Genomic DNA, 15,180 nt, shown 5'->3' with positions numbered 1-15,180 from the left:
GGTAGATCCTATAATAATTAAGTATATTTTACTGTAAGGAAACAAGCACAGAAAAGGTAAATATCTTGCCCATGATCAGTTCATTTTTAAGTGGTGGGGCCAAAATCTTTGTTTCTTTCCTTTTGTTCCAGCTCCTTCATGACCAAGTCGGGGTAACCCAGTTTGCCCCCTATAAGCAACTATTTCTACAAACATACGCCCGGGGTCGTACTACCTACCAAGCTCTACCCTGCCTGCCCTCCATGTATGGCTACCCTAATCGCAATTGGTAAGGCCCTTGGCTCCTTGCTTCTGTCTGTTCCAAGTTGTGGCAGATATTTCAGGAGGTAGCCTCAATGACACATTCAGAATTTTTCCAGAGCTGGGGTTTCCTAGTAGGAAAAGATCTTTGGCTCACCATTGTGTAAGGTTTGTCTTACACCTGCTGCCATCCTCTTAACCCAGCTATTTCCACAGTTGGGGGTTTGTGATGATATTTGCCAGGAAAAAAAGTTGAATCCTAGTTGGCTGCTAACTACCCTGTCTTCTTTCTGCTTTTCCCTTCCAGGAAGGATGCAGGGCTGAAGAATGGTGTTCCGGCTGTTGGCCTAAAGCTAAATGACCTCATCCAGCGGTTGCAGCTGTGCTACCAGCTCACCACAGTTGGCAAGTTTGAGGAGGCTGTGGAGAAATTCCGCTCCATTCTTCTCAGTGTGCCGCTTCTTGTTGTGGATAATAAACAGGAGGTTGCAGAGGTAAGAAGGACTAGCCACTTATCCCAGGTCTAGGCACCCTCACATTCTTGCTAGTGAGTGCACTGACTTCCTATGCCCCTCTCATTAGGCCCAACAGCTCATCACCATTTGCCGTGAATACATTGTGGGTTTGTCCATGGAAATAGAAAGGAAGAAGCTGCCCAAGGAAACTCTAGAACAGCAGAAGCGCATTTGTGAGGTGAGAGCTATGAGCTTCTGAGTACTGTGGAGACATCCTCCCCTTTACCCTATTCATTCGGTCTGAATTTTCTAATTCCAGACTCAATCTGGGGAATAAGAGAGGTGTGGAACTTCTTTTTTTTTTTTTGGGGGGGTTTTTTTTTTTTTTTTTTTTAACCCTACTTCTTCATCCTGTCAGTCTTCCATATCTTTATACCAGTCGGATTTGGGTTTTTAAGTGCAGCTAACATCAACGTGACATGTGTTCCTCTTTCTGTCCACCAGATGGCAGCCTATTTCACTCACTCAAACCTTCAGCCTGTGCACATGATCCTGGTGCTGCGCACAGCCCTCAACCTCTTCTTCAAGCTTAAAAACTTCAAGACAGCTGCCACCTTTGCTCGGCGGTTGCTGGAGCTTGGGCCCAAGCCCGAAGTGGCTCAACAGGTGACCACAGGGGAAGTAGATCTGTTCTTAAATGGAAGGAGCCGAAAACCAAAGTCCTTGCCTCTGAAACAAAGCAGAGCATTCAACAAAAGAGCCAGTAGAACTCTATACTCTAGTTACTGACTTGGTGTCTCCCTTTGTTCCTGGAAACTGAATTAATAACTTACTTAGACATGGCACCAGTGTAAGAGTAACCTGCAACCTAAAGTAGTTCCACTGTACCTGAAAAGAACCCCAATCTGTCCTCAAGCTCCAGCTATTCCATCCACCACTAATGTCCACATACCCAGCTGTCTTATTTTCTTGGTGCTTCCATCACAGAAATAGCACAAGTGGGTGTCTTTACCAAACAAATTTATTTTCTCATAGTTTAGGAGGCTAGAAGTCTGAATTCGTGGTATTGGCACTAGGGGAAGGCTTTCTCTCTTCTTTTGGCTCTGGAGCAGTTCCTTGCCTCTTTTTAGCTTCCATTCCTTGATTAATTGGTATATATCTTTCCTCCATTTGTGCTTCTTTCTCTTTTTATTATATCTCAAAGGTGATTGGCTTAAGATGTACCCTGCACTGATACAGTCTCATTAACATGACAAAAGAAAATCATATTCACAAATGGAATTATATCCACTGGGATAAAAGTTTAGGATTTATAACACATGCATTGTTGTTAGGTGCCATCAAGTTGGCGCCAACTCATATTGACCCCCCTGTGTACAATGGAACAAGACACTGCTCGGTCCTGTGCCAGTTTCACAATCTTTGCTATACCTGAGCCCATCATTAACAGTGTTCCCAGGCTATTCATAAAGTTTTCCAGTAATATATTAGACAGTGTTTTACTGCTGTTCATAAGGTTTTCACTGGCCAGTTCTTTGAGAAGTGGATGGGCCCTTCCTTCTTCTGGATCTTTCTTAGTCTGGAAGCTCTGCTGAAACCTGTCCACCATCGGACAGGTGACATAGCCTCTAGCCTAACAGCAACACACAAGCCATCACAGTATGACAAACTGACAGACAAGTGGTGGACACATTTTGTTATTGTTGGTCTGTGTCATCAACTCAGACCTGACTCATAGCAACCCCTCTTTGGGTTTCCGAGGCAGTATCACTACAGAAATAGATTGCCCAACCTTCCTTCTGAGGAGTGGCTGGTGGGTTTGAACCGCCAGCCTTCTGGTTAGCAGTCAAATGCCTTAGGCACTATGCTGGAAGAGCTACAGAGGAAAGAAATATAATTACATTTTGTAGACATATAAAGAAACTTTGGACGAATACACACACAAGAAACTATCTTTTGTGGATATTTAGGGTGGAGGGTAGTGGTGCAAAGTTTGTGCGAGGACAAACAAAGTGGATAGAAGACAAATTACAATCTAGTTAGATACAGTGAAGTCATTTTAGCGGGGGATATACTTCAATCCATAACACTATCCCATTGCTTATGCCCTCTAAATGCATTCTCCTTGGGCAAAAGACACCATTTTGACTCTTTCTAGGACTTGATCCTGACAATGCCGACTTCGCAGAATGTGTGTCTAGATCTATGAGCCACTTTAGTATTGAGAAGGGGGAAGCCAGATGTAGCAGAAATAGTGATTGTAATCTCTTCACATCTCTGCTGTATAGGGGTGGAGTCTGTACCCATATAATACAATGCATCTTACATCAAAGAAACTGCTGAACCATGGTGATGAGATCATTTGAATTGTTGCATATAGCTTTCAGTTCTCTTAAATAAAATATTCCTACCTTCTCCTAGACCCGAAAAATCCTGTCTGCATGTGAGAAGAATCCCACAGATGCCTACCAGCTCAATTATGACATGCACAACCCCTTTGACATCTGTGCTGCATCGTATCGGCCCATCTACCGTGGAAAGCCAGTGGAGAAGTGTCCGCTCAGTGGAGCCTGCTATTCCCCTGAGTTCCAGGGTCAAATCTGCAGGGTCACTATGGTAAGTACTGACCTCAAGAAACACCTCTAGGGTACTGTGGGAGGGGAATAGAAGCATAGTGTTCTTTTCTATTGGATTTGCCCCTACCTCCTTGAGGCTGTGATAGTGGAGAAAGCCAGAGCTTTTCCGTTGCTCTATACCAGTAAATAACAAACACCTGTCTACCATGGCTGTGGGGGTGGAGGGAATCAGCTTTCTAGCCTTTTCAACTTCACAGATCCTTAACTTTTCCCTGTTTCCTCTTTTACAGGTGACAGAGATTGGCAAAGATGTGATTGGTTTAAGGATCAGTCCTCTGCAGTTCCGCTAAGGTCCCCTTTTTGTGCTAGAGGAATCGCTTTATTTTCTTTCTGGAGGATTAGTCCCTATGTCATCCTTCTAATGTCCCCCTACTCTCAGCCACCCCTCATATTATTGACATTGAGTCTCCCTCCGCTAAAGCCTAGTGTCCTTCTCTTTTTTATTATGGCTAATCAAAACATCTGAACTTGACTTCTTTGTCTGTGAGGCCCTCTCATCTTCTTAAGGTGACTTCAGTTGTGATCATAGTTGGCCTGGCCTTCACAGCTTAGATCAAGGCTTAGACCACAGCTTAGATCAAGGAACAAATGAAAATGCAGTGATGAGCATCCATTTAGTAAATTCATTCATTCATTCATTATTTGTCCCTCTTCTTGCCACCATCATTGTATCCTATTTGCTAGGAGTAGAATATAATAAGATACCATTTTTTACTTAGCTCTACCAAACTTACAGCCATCCTCCTATTTCCTTGGGCATTGAACTTCCCAAGTAGGTATCTTCTGTGTGCCTGGAAATGTAAGGTCTGAGAAGAAACCATTTGATTTTCCAAAAATGTCCACTTTATACTGATTTTTTTCTTTACAGCCAGTGTTCTCATACTTGGTTTCTCACACTGAATAAAGTAGATTTCTGCGAGAGCTGCTTGGCTTGTCATTTGTTTTCCTGGACACACTCAGCTCAGCTTTCCACTCACCCCATGCAGCTGCCTCACTAAAGAAGTTATCTTTCTTGCAATAATTATTTTTAATTACAACAGTAACTAATACCCAGTGTTTGTTGTGTTGTAGTTGTTGTTATGTGCTGTCGAGTTGGACCCGACTCATAGCGACCCCTCCTTGGGTTTTCAAGGCAGTGGCACTACGGAAGTAGATTGCCCAACCTTCCTTGTGAGGAGTGGCTTGTGGGTTTGAACCATCAGCCTTCTGGTTAGCAGTCAAGTGCCTTAGGCACTATGCCACGCACTGTTAGGGGAAAAAAAAAAAACTTATTTTTCATAGGATATATGTGAGGCATAGACCTAAACTGAGAATGGGAGCCAGCAAGAAGCTTTTCTGTTAACCTTCCATCTATTGCCATTTTTTATTAAGCACTTACTATGTACCTATTACTGTTCTAGGAGCTCTGGTGGCATAGTGCCTAAGGCATCTGACTGTTAACCAGAAGGCTGGTGGTTCAAACCCACCAGCCACTCCTCAGTAGGAAGACTGGGCAGTGTATTTCCGTAGTGACACTGCCTCAGAAACCCAAGGAGGGGTCACTATGAGTCGAATCCAATTCAACAGCAGTGCATATCAGTATAGCTATACTGATATGGAAAGATACAGATATACTGATACGTAGCGAGAGCTTCACTCTTCTCTACATATTATTCCATTATATGGTATACCATAATTTATGTAAATTGCCGTGTTGATAGATACTGGGTTATTTTCATTATTTTGTTGTTATAAACAATGGTGCAATTAAGTGTATCTGTAGATAAACTCCTAGAAGTAGAAATTCTGCTTCAAAGAGCACAAGCCTTTATTTTTTTTTACGTTTATGAGTCGCTTTGTTAAACACAGCATCTCCAAACTAAGCCTGCCTTCTTAAAATTTACTATACTACTTTGATAATCCTTTCAAGTTGCAAACATTTTTTTCTGTAAACAGAGGCAAGTTGGTGATAGATCTTGGCAAAATAATCTACCTTTTTGACTGTTAAAAATTAAATTACAAAATTAACCACACACAACATAAACATTTGCCTAAATTGAGGGATTTGAAAAAAAATTGAGTCCCTGCCTCTTGAAGTTTACGTAATTGCGGAGACAAGACAGACCTGTGAAATAATTGAATGCTGGACAAAAATTTGAAGATGGCCAATAAGCAGTAGAGCACCATTAAGTTCTTAAGGGAGGGATAGCAAGAAAATGCTGTGAAATACTGTTCTGCAACAGTGTTCACTGTACATTAAAAAGGAGGAGTAGCCAGGAGGTGACCAAATACTGAGGTGAGGTGTTAGGAATATTAATGGTAAAAACAGAAAAGCAGAAAAAAGCTTAAAAGATGCTACAAAGGAAAAAGAATGCTATAGAGTGCCTTGATTCTCAATTCTCATCTAGTAGTGTCTATTAACATGTTTATATTCTACATTGATGTGGCCAATAGAAATAGTAGCTTGTAGGCGGACAAATGTTAACACTTTTAGCATATATTTGATATAGCCATATTACAGAGACACTTGTAAGCAGTTCAGAGTTGAATGAGAAAATTAGCCTGGAGTTATGTGATAGGTGTTGGGTTGAATAGGGCCATAGAGAGGTGCCAACTCTAATATTTGTAATCTGAGTCTTAAGACTGATGGAGGATTTGCAAAAGGACACAATGATTTCGTGACAGAGTTGGGAGTAGAACTTAAAGTCTTCTGGCTCTCAGTTCAGAATGTTTTCTCCTAAATAACACCACTTGTTTGTGTGATTGGAAGAAAAGAGCAGGTCTTAACACAGGTATGATTTTTAAAAGTCTCTGCTGTATCTGAAAGAAAAGGGTAAGTATCTGCTCTGGTGCTTGACACAGTACTCAAATACTTGTTTAGGAATCTTAACGGGCAAAGAGATGAAGTGACTTACACGTGGTTTTTTTCACATAGATGTGATTTCCCCCTCTTTTAACGTTGTTAACAATATCCTTCTCTTTCAATACACCTTGTGTCATACATACTGCTGTTAGGTTTAATCCTACCTTCAGCCTAAAGCCCAGGCAGCTAGCTAGCTACTTTAGGGAAGGAGCTGTTCCTGATTTATCTCTGTCCTTCACTGCATCCAGCACAGGTTTTTAAACAATGGTAGATACTGAGTTGTAAAATAGATTTGTCTCTGAGGAAGCTGCCTTCTGATAGATCTGAATAGGAGCTGTCAAGAGCCGTCCCTATTTGAACCTTCCCCTCATCACCCAAAATTAGATTGGAAGTTGTGTTCTCTATAGAGAAGAGGAGATATGACAGAGGTCAGAGACTAGAGAGGTTAATTACTACTATATTTGAATTGCCCTTTTGCTCAGTCTAAGGTCCTAGAGTTGCTTTTTCTGTCTGATCAATTAAACTAGTATTTAATACTACATTCAAATTACTTACTATACCTGGCCCTGTGTCCTTTAGTCCGACAGTTCTAGTAAATACTAAAAAATGAAAGATGTCCATTAGATTCTGCAGAGAAGCTGCCTATTTAAAACAGTCTAAGAGAGCAAAGAGTGGCCAATGAATGCTTGCCTATTAAATACTAACCTCCAGCCTAGAAGCCAGGGATCCAACAGTGAGAACAAGAGAAAAAAAAAAAAAAAAATCCTTACCTGCATGGTGCTTAAATTCAAGTTGGGTAGGGGGAGATAGACAACAAGATGAAGTATGTCAGGTAGTTTTTAGCGTTGAGAAAAATAAGTACATATATGTATGTGTGTGGAAGGGGTTGCACTTTTACTCAGTGAGACCAAAGCAGTCTGAGAGAATGGTTTTTGTTGTTAAGTGCACTTGAGTCTGCTCTGACTCATAGCGACCCTACCTACAACGGAACAAAACACTGCCCGGTCCTGCACCAGCCTCACAATCCTTGCTATACCTGAGCCTATTGTTGCAGCCACTGTACAGAGTTTCAGGGCTATTCATGAAGTTTTCCAGTACCGTATCAGACAATGTTTCCCTGCTATTCATAAGATTTTCACTGACCAATTCTTGAGAAGTGGACGGCCCCTTCCTTCTTCCAAGTCTGTCTTAGTCTGGAAGCTCGGCTAAAACCTGTCTACCATGGGTGACCCTGATGGTATTTGAAACACCGGTGGTATAGCCTCCGGCCTCACAGCAACACACAAGCCACCACAGTACCACAAACTAACAGACGAGTGGTGGCAGAGAATGGTATCTGCGTAAAATACTGAAGGAAGTGAGGGGAGATAAACAACATGGGCTCCTACGCACTCTGATTGTCTTCTTGGTTATATCTGTGTAGCTTCTGGTTATTTGTAGGCAGTTGGGTCCAATCTGGCCTATCCACAATAGGGGAAAAAGTAATGAAAGAGCAACTTCTCTACATAATGTGGGAAACTGAAGTAAAGTAGGCCACCAAGCCAAACCAAACTCACTGCCATCCAGTCGATAGCAGTCACAGCGACTCCCATTGGGTTTCCAAGGCTGTAAATATTTACTGGAAGTAGATAGTCCTATCTTCCTTCCGCTGTGAAGTGGCTGGTAGGTTTGAACTGCTGACCTGGTTAGCAGTCAAATGCTTTATCCACTAAGCCACCAGAGCTCCTTTAAAAGTAGACCAAGCCAGTAGAAAACCAGGCAGAAGATCACAATAAGTGGCCCTCACGTTAGTGCAATGGTTCCTGGAAAAACAAAATGCAAAGCTTCCTGTCTCTTTAAAAATGGCGGCTCAGGACTCGCCAAAAATACTATTGGTTATACAAGGCAGAAGGGGACGGGAGTGAACGAGAAGTACTGAGGAGTCCCGCCCACTACGGCAAGTCGGAGGTAGCAAGATGGCTGCGGCTGAGAAAGACTGTGAAGTTGGGGCCGATGCTGATCGGGAATTGGAAGAGCTGCTGGATAGTAAGAGCCACTAATGGGAAAGGCGTAGAGAGGCGGGTATGAGGACCCATTCCGGGTTTAAATGGGCCTGAAACATTTGGGGCAGAGAGGGAAAGGGTTTTCCAAGGTTGGACGGGGGTGGAGGTTAACCGCGACCCCGGGGAAAATCTCTGGGTCACCCTCTCCCTCCTTCGCGGCGGGAGTTGGGGAGCTGACCTTTGACCCCCGATGACTCAGACCGTTGAACGCCCTGCTGGAGAAGGAATCGGTAACCCACAGAACGGTGTCTCTCGATTCCTGTCCAAACTGTCCTTGCTTTAGATTAAGAAGTTCTTGAAGTCTAACTTCCCGCCAGCAGCATTCTGTCCGCGGTGGACAACGAACCAGACACTCTTGAATTGCTAACATTAGCTCTTCAAAAGCCTGTAGCACGTCATTCATTGCCCCTGTACTATCCTTCTTAACACAAAAAGCACGTCTTTCTTCCACCTTGTCCTTTCACCCTTCCCTCACTAGGCCCCTTTCCAGTTCTTTAATCATGTCAGTAGCTCCCGCGAATTCTTTTACCCATTTTCTTGAGAAACTAGGGACAAGCCAGCCTCTCAGCAAACCAGCTCACTCTCATGAAAAACAGTAGATTTTCTTTTTGAGTTGGCCCTGTCCTCCACTCCCCTCCTGGATTTTTGCCCTCTCAGAGTGAAGCCAGTGCCCTCCCCCAAGACCTGGCAAGCAGAGTGGAGATGGTGAAACGGTGGTGAATAGTTTGTCTCTTGCCCAGTCACAGAGATGTGGAAGGGCAGAAAAATGAACAGAAACTGGGAGTGCCAAGTGACTGTTTGTGAACTGCAGACAGACTTGAGGCCAGAGGGCACTCCAGGAGCTTTGCCCAGGGAGAAATAAATTGGACACTAAGAGTAGAGGGTTTAATGCCCTTACATTGTACTACTAGTTCCAGGACCAATGAAAAGATAGGTGAGATATTTTGTGGATTCTGCTTTCTTCCCCTTTAGGGCTCCAGAGTGAATTCAGAGCAGTAGGGACATCTGTGCCTTCTACTTGTGTTGCATATGTGTATAGGATTCATAGGGAATCATTAGCATGTGGTGGTAAAGGCACAGTGTAAATGGAGATGTACTTTGCCCTCTGCAGAACTTCTTTTAACCTTTTCCTCCTAACTCTGAATAACATTTGCTTGTTCTACCTTAAGAGATTTTTTCCCCATTGATCACAGTAAATTAGGTAATGGGAGAGAAATAGGAAGCTTACTGAAGTATGGACTGGGAGGAAAGACTCAAAAAAAATAGAAAAATTTAGAAAAGGTGGCAATTTGTAAAATCATTCTTCTGATGCTTTGTCCAGAAACCACCCAGCCTTTCATCCTCAACCATCCCCAATACATACCATGTCTCTTGTCTCTGAAGGTGCTCTTGATGATTTCGATAAGGCCAAACCCTCCCCAGCATCCCCCCCTATCTCCATGGCTCCCGATGCTTCAGGACCCCAGAAGAGATCGCCAGGAGACACTGCCAAAGTATAAATTCCATACCAATTAAGGGAGGGGGAGGGGATGGGCATGCAGCTCTGAACTGAGGTGGGGGAAGGGTGCCTTGCCTCACATTTCTGAGTGCTCCTGCAGGTCACAGTCCTTGTAAAACAGGACTTGAAATATGAGTGGAGGGATTTCATGTAAGTTCCTTGAGAAAAGAGCAAGTTTATATGGTTAGATAGGTTTGCCACCCTGTGTCCTTCCCTCAGTGGCCGGATGCCTTTCTTGCTGTCCTCACTGGGAGAGGTGGTTAGACCTTCCAGTGGAGGTGGGTAGTGGGGAGGCACTGCATTTCCCAGAGCCACTACCTGTGGCTTTTACCACAGGTCAGGTGCAGTGAGGTGCCAAATAAGAGACACATTTTGGCCAACCTCCCCTGTAGGATGCCCTCTTCGCCTCCCAAGAGAAGTTTTTCCAGGAACTATTCGACAGTGAGTTGGCTTCCCAAGCCACTGCAGAGTTCGAGAAGGCAATGAAGGAGTTGGCTGAGGAAGAGCCCCATTTGGTGGAGCAGTTCCAAAAGCTCTCAGAGGCTGCCGGAAGAGTGGGTGAGGAAGAGACCCCAAACAGCTGGAAATATGTTCAACTGCTTGAGAATACCAGAATTCTTAGTAAGGTTGACAGCAATCACAGCATCACTGTTGTGGGGTGGGGTGGGGAGAGGAGATGGGAGGAGGGTTGGGAATCCTGCTTAATGAAAGCAGTGAGATAGGTTGGAGAAGAATAGAAAAAATTATTCAAAACTCACCATTTTAAAAGTTACAGTGCTATTCTGCATGTCATCATGGAGAATAAGCTGACATATGGTCCATACAGATGTATAAAAATGTCTATGAAGATAACCATAGATTTTAAAGATTTGGAGTGATAGTGATTCACTGGTAAATGCTACTTGTCCAAGCTTGTGAACTAGGTTAGTCTAGCCAAGCAGTTAAAATTCTAAATGATCCTGGTTCTTTGATCTCTCCTAGGCAGTGATGCAACTTCCCAACAAGAATTTACTTCTTGCCTAAAGGAGACACTAAGTGGACTAGCCAAAAATGCCACTGACCTTCAGGTGAGGGGGTTTGGGTGGGGGAATCTCATAGAGCCCACTCCTAGACCCTTAACCAACAGGGTCTCAAAAGACACAAGCTCTTGGGTATCAGCCCAAATCTGTCTACCTCAGTGTTTTAAAACAGGCATGTTTAAATAGTTCCACTCTGGGCTTTTACTTTTCCAACTGAAAGGGTGGTAAGCCATCCCAAAAAGACAATATGCTCACCTTTTTCTTGTCCTTTCTAGAACTCAGGCATGTCAGAGGAGGAGCTGAACAAGGCCATGGAGGGGCTGGGCATGGATGAAGGGGATGGAGAAGGAAACATCCTCCCCATCATGCAGAGTATCATGCAGAACCTACTGTCTAAGGACGTACTGTACCCATCATTGAAGGAGATCACAGAAAAAGTTTGTGTGCCTTTCTTTCTGCTTTTCCTTCTCATTCTCTGTTGTATCAACTTGTGTGGGCTACTTTGTGTTCAGGGTCTACAGAGATAGAGTAACTTAAATGCACAAGTCCTTTTTTTTTCCTCCTTTATTTATTTGGGGTATGTAGGATTGAACAAGTTGGGTCTCAGACAGATCAAAGTTACCTAATGCTGAGGATCTCTGGGGTAAGTGGGAAAATCACTCAGCTCTAATTTTCTTTAGACGAGTATAAGACTGTGGGTCATTTTCTGATTCTTGCATTTCTGTCTTTGCTTATTTCTTCCACAGTGATTTCACTGAGGATCATACTTTGTAGGTTCTCAGCACTGGCTTTTTGCTATGTGCATTTTAAGAGTAGTTTAAATGGTGGTCCTTGTAGTCAAAAGAGTTTATAGTTTTATTGGAGATAAAATAATAGGCACAGACTTTTTTTTAGTGACACAGGGAAACATGTAGTCAACTGTGAAATGAGTAGTATAGACCAAGAGTTGGCAAACCAAGCTGAAAAAAAGTGTTGGTTTTTTGTGTTTTTTTTTTTTTTTTTTTTTTTTTTTTTTTTTTTAAGAGTTGTGGACAAATAAAACAAAGAAGACTATGATGATAGGGACCACATGTGGTCCATAAAACCTACCATCTGTCCCTTCACATAAACGGTTTGCTACACTCTGATATAGATCATAAATGCTAGCACTGGCATAGCCAGGTGATCTGGTTGGAGTCTGTGCTTCTTCTCATGCTGAACTTGCTTATTTAACTCTTTCCTCCTATGTCCTCCTCCCCTTCATGTTGTAAGTATAGGTCTAATTGCCCCTTCCTTTTCATTGTTCACTTGATTCTTATCTACTCATTCTCCCTTTTTTCAGTATCCAGAATGGTTGCAGAGTCACCGGGAATCTCTACCTCCGGAGCAGTTTGAAAAATATCAGGAGCAACACAGTGTCATGGGCAAGATATGTGAGCAGTTTGAGGCAGAGACCCCCACCGACAGTGAAGCCACTCAAAAGGCTCGTTTTGAAATGGTGCTGGATCTTATGCAGCAAGTAAGGTCTCCTTCTCCCATCTGCCATCTGGTGCTATTCGCTTGGGTGTTCAGTGGAGGAAATATCTGGGAAGAATGCCGCACTGCCAGAGCTGGGTAGAAGAGAGAACACAAGAGGCCACATAGTCTGATTGAGCTTAGTGAGACCCCCGAGTTACCCTAACAGGTCTGGAATTGAACTCACTCCTTTGGCTTCTAGCCAAACAGCAGATAGGCATATAGGGTGAACATTTATATCAACTAGATGTGTTCCTTAGAATGATTAATATGGGACAACAGAAGGGCAGTATTTGCTCAGGGGGCAGGAATGTGTAGGAAAGAGGGACACCGGAAAGAGGTAACTACAGGGAGGAAGTAGGAAAAGAGCTGTTGCTCCATGCAGTCAATATCATGAAACAAAATGTATATGAGCTGCTGTATGGATAATGAATTTGGTCTGTAAACTTTCACTCAAATCACAATAAATATTAAAAAAAAAAAAAAAGCAAGAGACCACATAGCGTAGTCCTTAGAAGAAAGATTAGTGATCATAGCTGAGAGGTTCCTCTTCTGGGTTGCTAACTTGTTTGTGTTTTTCCGTATCTCATGTTCCTCTTTCCTTATTTTCTAGCTACAGGACTTGGGTCATCCCCCAAAAGAGCTGGCTGGAGAGATGGTGAGTATGTTTTCTCTTCTTAGATTTTAATCAGATCCCCAGTTTCCAGAATCTGTAACGTTTAATGATTCCATCTAAGGTGGTAACTGTGCTATTGAGGATGGACCTTCAGGAGTCTGACCTGAAATACGAGCAGTTATCTGAGTCCTTTCATCTCTTCTCCAGCCTCCTGGCCTCAACTTTGACCTGGATGCCCTCAATCTGTCGGGCCCACCAGGTGCCAGTGGTGAACAGTGTCTGATCATGTGAAACACTACACGTTTTCCTCCCTGATTCCCAGCCATGGGGAACATCTGGAGTCAGCAGAACCATTGGGAGCTGAGGCAGGAGTGTCGTCTGCAGGAGCGATCTGCCCACTGCCATCCCACCCAAGACTGTGCCATACCAGCTGAGGCTTTTTCTCTTTCTAGGAATAAGGCCTGTTCCATAGGCCGTTTCTGTTAGCCCTACTTGGTTGTGGTTTTTGCTGGTAGCAAAGGCCCAGCTACCTGCCAGACGAAGGAAGGCATCCCTTTTGGGGCATGCACCTTCTTCTGCCTCCTAAAATAATGTTACCTGTGGCTGCGGTGATGTTCATCTTTACACCCAGGGTCTTCGTGCCTTGTCTCTATTCCATGTTTTGCACCTGGGAAGCAGGGACAGAGTCTTAGGACTCTATTTCTACAGTTCTCCTGGGAAGGGCCTTTTAGAATGGAAAGGAACTTAGCCTGGGCTGGAGTTGTAGTTCTGTTATCCTGTCCTCTCACCTTCAGACTATTCTGAATTCTCTGGTGGGAAAGGTTCTAATCTAATGCATCTAATCGCAGTAAGATTGGGAGAGAAGCACTGGGAGTCTCCTCTCTTGGGTGCTGTGCCCCCAACTCCCTGTTCCAGCCTGTAAACTCACATTGCTACCTGGTTCTTTATACAGTGCTATGTGATTTACATAAACCCAGCGCCTGGCCTTCCTTTGCCCCTGCCTTTCCTCTTAATCTCTCTTTTTAAAATACCTATTTATTCCTGAGCACAAGCTGTGACAAAAAAAACTCATCCTGTTTCCCCTCATCCAGTCCATCTACCACTCGCAGTGGTCCCCTTCTACCTAGCAAATATAGTTGAAGTGTCAGGTCTGGGAAATGAATGACCTTCCCCAGATACTGTCTTACTTGAGATTTCTCATTCCCTTAGAATCCTGAATTTTGATTCAGGGAGGTGGCTTGGGTACAGCTTGGGCCTCTTTTCCTGCAGGCCCTTTGAGGTAGTATCTAATAAATATTTTAAGTGGAGGAGTGTGGCCTGTTCTTCATCCAGGTCTTTTTCTGACCTTCCTCAGCTTCTGTAAGCTGCAGAGTGAAGAATGTTAGCAGAACGGATTTTCATAATATTGCAGTACTGGGTTCCCAATGGCTTGGCGGGGGGGCACCTTCCTTTTCCTTCCTTAGCTCCATCTGCATCTCATTTGGCAAAGACTTGATATCTGTCATTCCTCGTTTCCTCTCCAAATATTTCCACATGAGAAGTCTTTCAAATGTCAAATTGTATTTTAATATCACATTATTACTAATATTGTTGTTGTTGTTGTTATGTGCTGTAGAACGGACCCGACTCATAGCGACCCCTCCTTGGGTTTCCGAGGCAGTATCACTACCGAAGTAGATTGCCCCATCTTCCTTCCAAGGAGTGGCTGGTGGGTTTGAACCGCCAGCATTCTGGTTAGCAGTCAAGTGCCTTAGGCACTGTGCTACCAGAGCTCCCATTACTAATATTAGTAATCCATTATAACCATGTTTTCTAAATTATTTCTTTTTGAGCTGACTTTGCCCTTCTTGGTGGGAGCCAGTAGGCTCTGTGGCCCTTGGCCGCCATATGTTTATGGATACTCTCTTCAGACCAGCTGGCTCTCCTGGTTCAGCCCTGAGAAAATAACTATTGTCAGAGCAAATTCAGCAGAGTCACTTTAAGCTTCTGACATGTCCCTTTCCCCTGAGTTAAGACTTTCCATACCTTGAAGATCCCATGTGTTCTTTTGGATTGGCAAGGAAGGGAATGTTGATGCATCAGGCTGTTTGGGTATGTCCAGTCTCTGTAACTTACCAGAACATAGAAGAACCCAGGTCTAAGCTGAGATTTCTGAACTCTAGATGGCAGACTTATGAGGACAGTCATGAAGCCTGAATGGCCACAATTTTCTCCTTAACAACTCCAGCCAAACACTGGACAAGGATAGAGAAGGGGAAGAACAAAGGTCCTTGACTCTTGACTCTTGTGCCTACTGTCCTGCCATGTTTTGTTTTGTTTTGTTTTTTCACAAATTCTC

At 43.5% G+C, this 15,180-nt stretch overlaps 2 protein-coding genes across 2 annotated transcripts in view; both read left to right on the top strand.

Annotated features, from left to right (window-relative positions):
* Window positions 1-3,621, top strand: part of COPA (COPI coat complex subunit alpha) — an 80,121-nt gene extending 76,500 nt beyond the window's left edge. The window contains exons 29-34 of the mRNA XM_007947710.1: window positions 132-268; window positions 548-734; window positions 823-933; window positions 1,200-1,361; window positions 3,117-3,311; window positions 3,562-3,621. Coding sequence (XP_007945901.1) covers window positions 132-268; window positions 548-734; window positions 823-933; window positions 1,200-1,361; window positions 3,117-3,311; window positions 3,562-3,621 — 852 coding nt within the window. The remainder of the gene's footprint in view (window positions 1-131; window positions 269-547; window positions 735-822; window positions 934-1,199; window positions 1,362-3,116; window positions 3,312-3,561) is intronic.
* Window positions 3,622-8,128: 4,507 nt separating this feature from the next.
* On the top strand, window positions 8,129-13,133 carry PEX19 (peroxisomal biogenesis factor 19). Its single transcript, XM_007947706.2, has 8 exons — window positions 8,129-8,198; window positions 9,599-9,708; window positions 10,106-10,271; window positions 10,695-10,780; window positions 11,008-11,169; window positions 12,054-12,230; window positions 12,840-12,884; window positions 13,050-13,133. Exons 1-8 carry the CDS (start codon window positions 8,129-8,131, stop codon window positions 13,131-13,133), a joined length of 900 nt encoding a protein of 299 aa, XP_007945897.1.
* Window positions 13,134-15,180: the final 2,047 nt, after the last annotated feature.

This window comes from Orycteropus afer, unplaced genomic scaffold (assembly GCF_000298275.1).
Source record: "Orycteropus afer afer isolate SDZICR_OR568_19922 unplaced genomic scaffold, OryAfe1.0 scaffold00193, whole genome shotgun sequence".
Lineage (NCBI taxonomy): Eukaryota > Metazoa > Chordata > Mammalia > Tubulidentata > Orycteropodidae > Orycteropus > Orycteropus afer.
This window is presented reverse-complemented; position numbering and strand designations above follow the sequence as displayed.

Bases quoted from the DNA above. Each gene is read 5' to 3' on its own strand.
- PEX19 (XM_007947706.2), top strand. From the start codon at position 8,129: ATGGCTGCGGCTGAGAAAGACTGTGAAGTTGGGGCCGATGCTGATCGG. The intron at 8,199-9,598 runs GTAAGAGCCACT...TTGTCTCTGAAG, and splicing joins ATTGGAAGAGCTGCTGGATA to GTGCTCTTGATGATTTCGAT. The intron at 12,885-13,049 runs GTGAGTATGTTT...TCTCTTCTCCAG, and splicing joins AAGAGCTGGCTGGAGAGATG to CCTCCTGGCCTCAACTTTGA.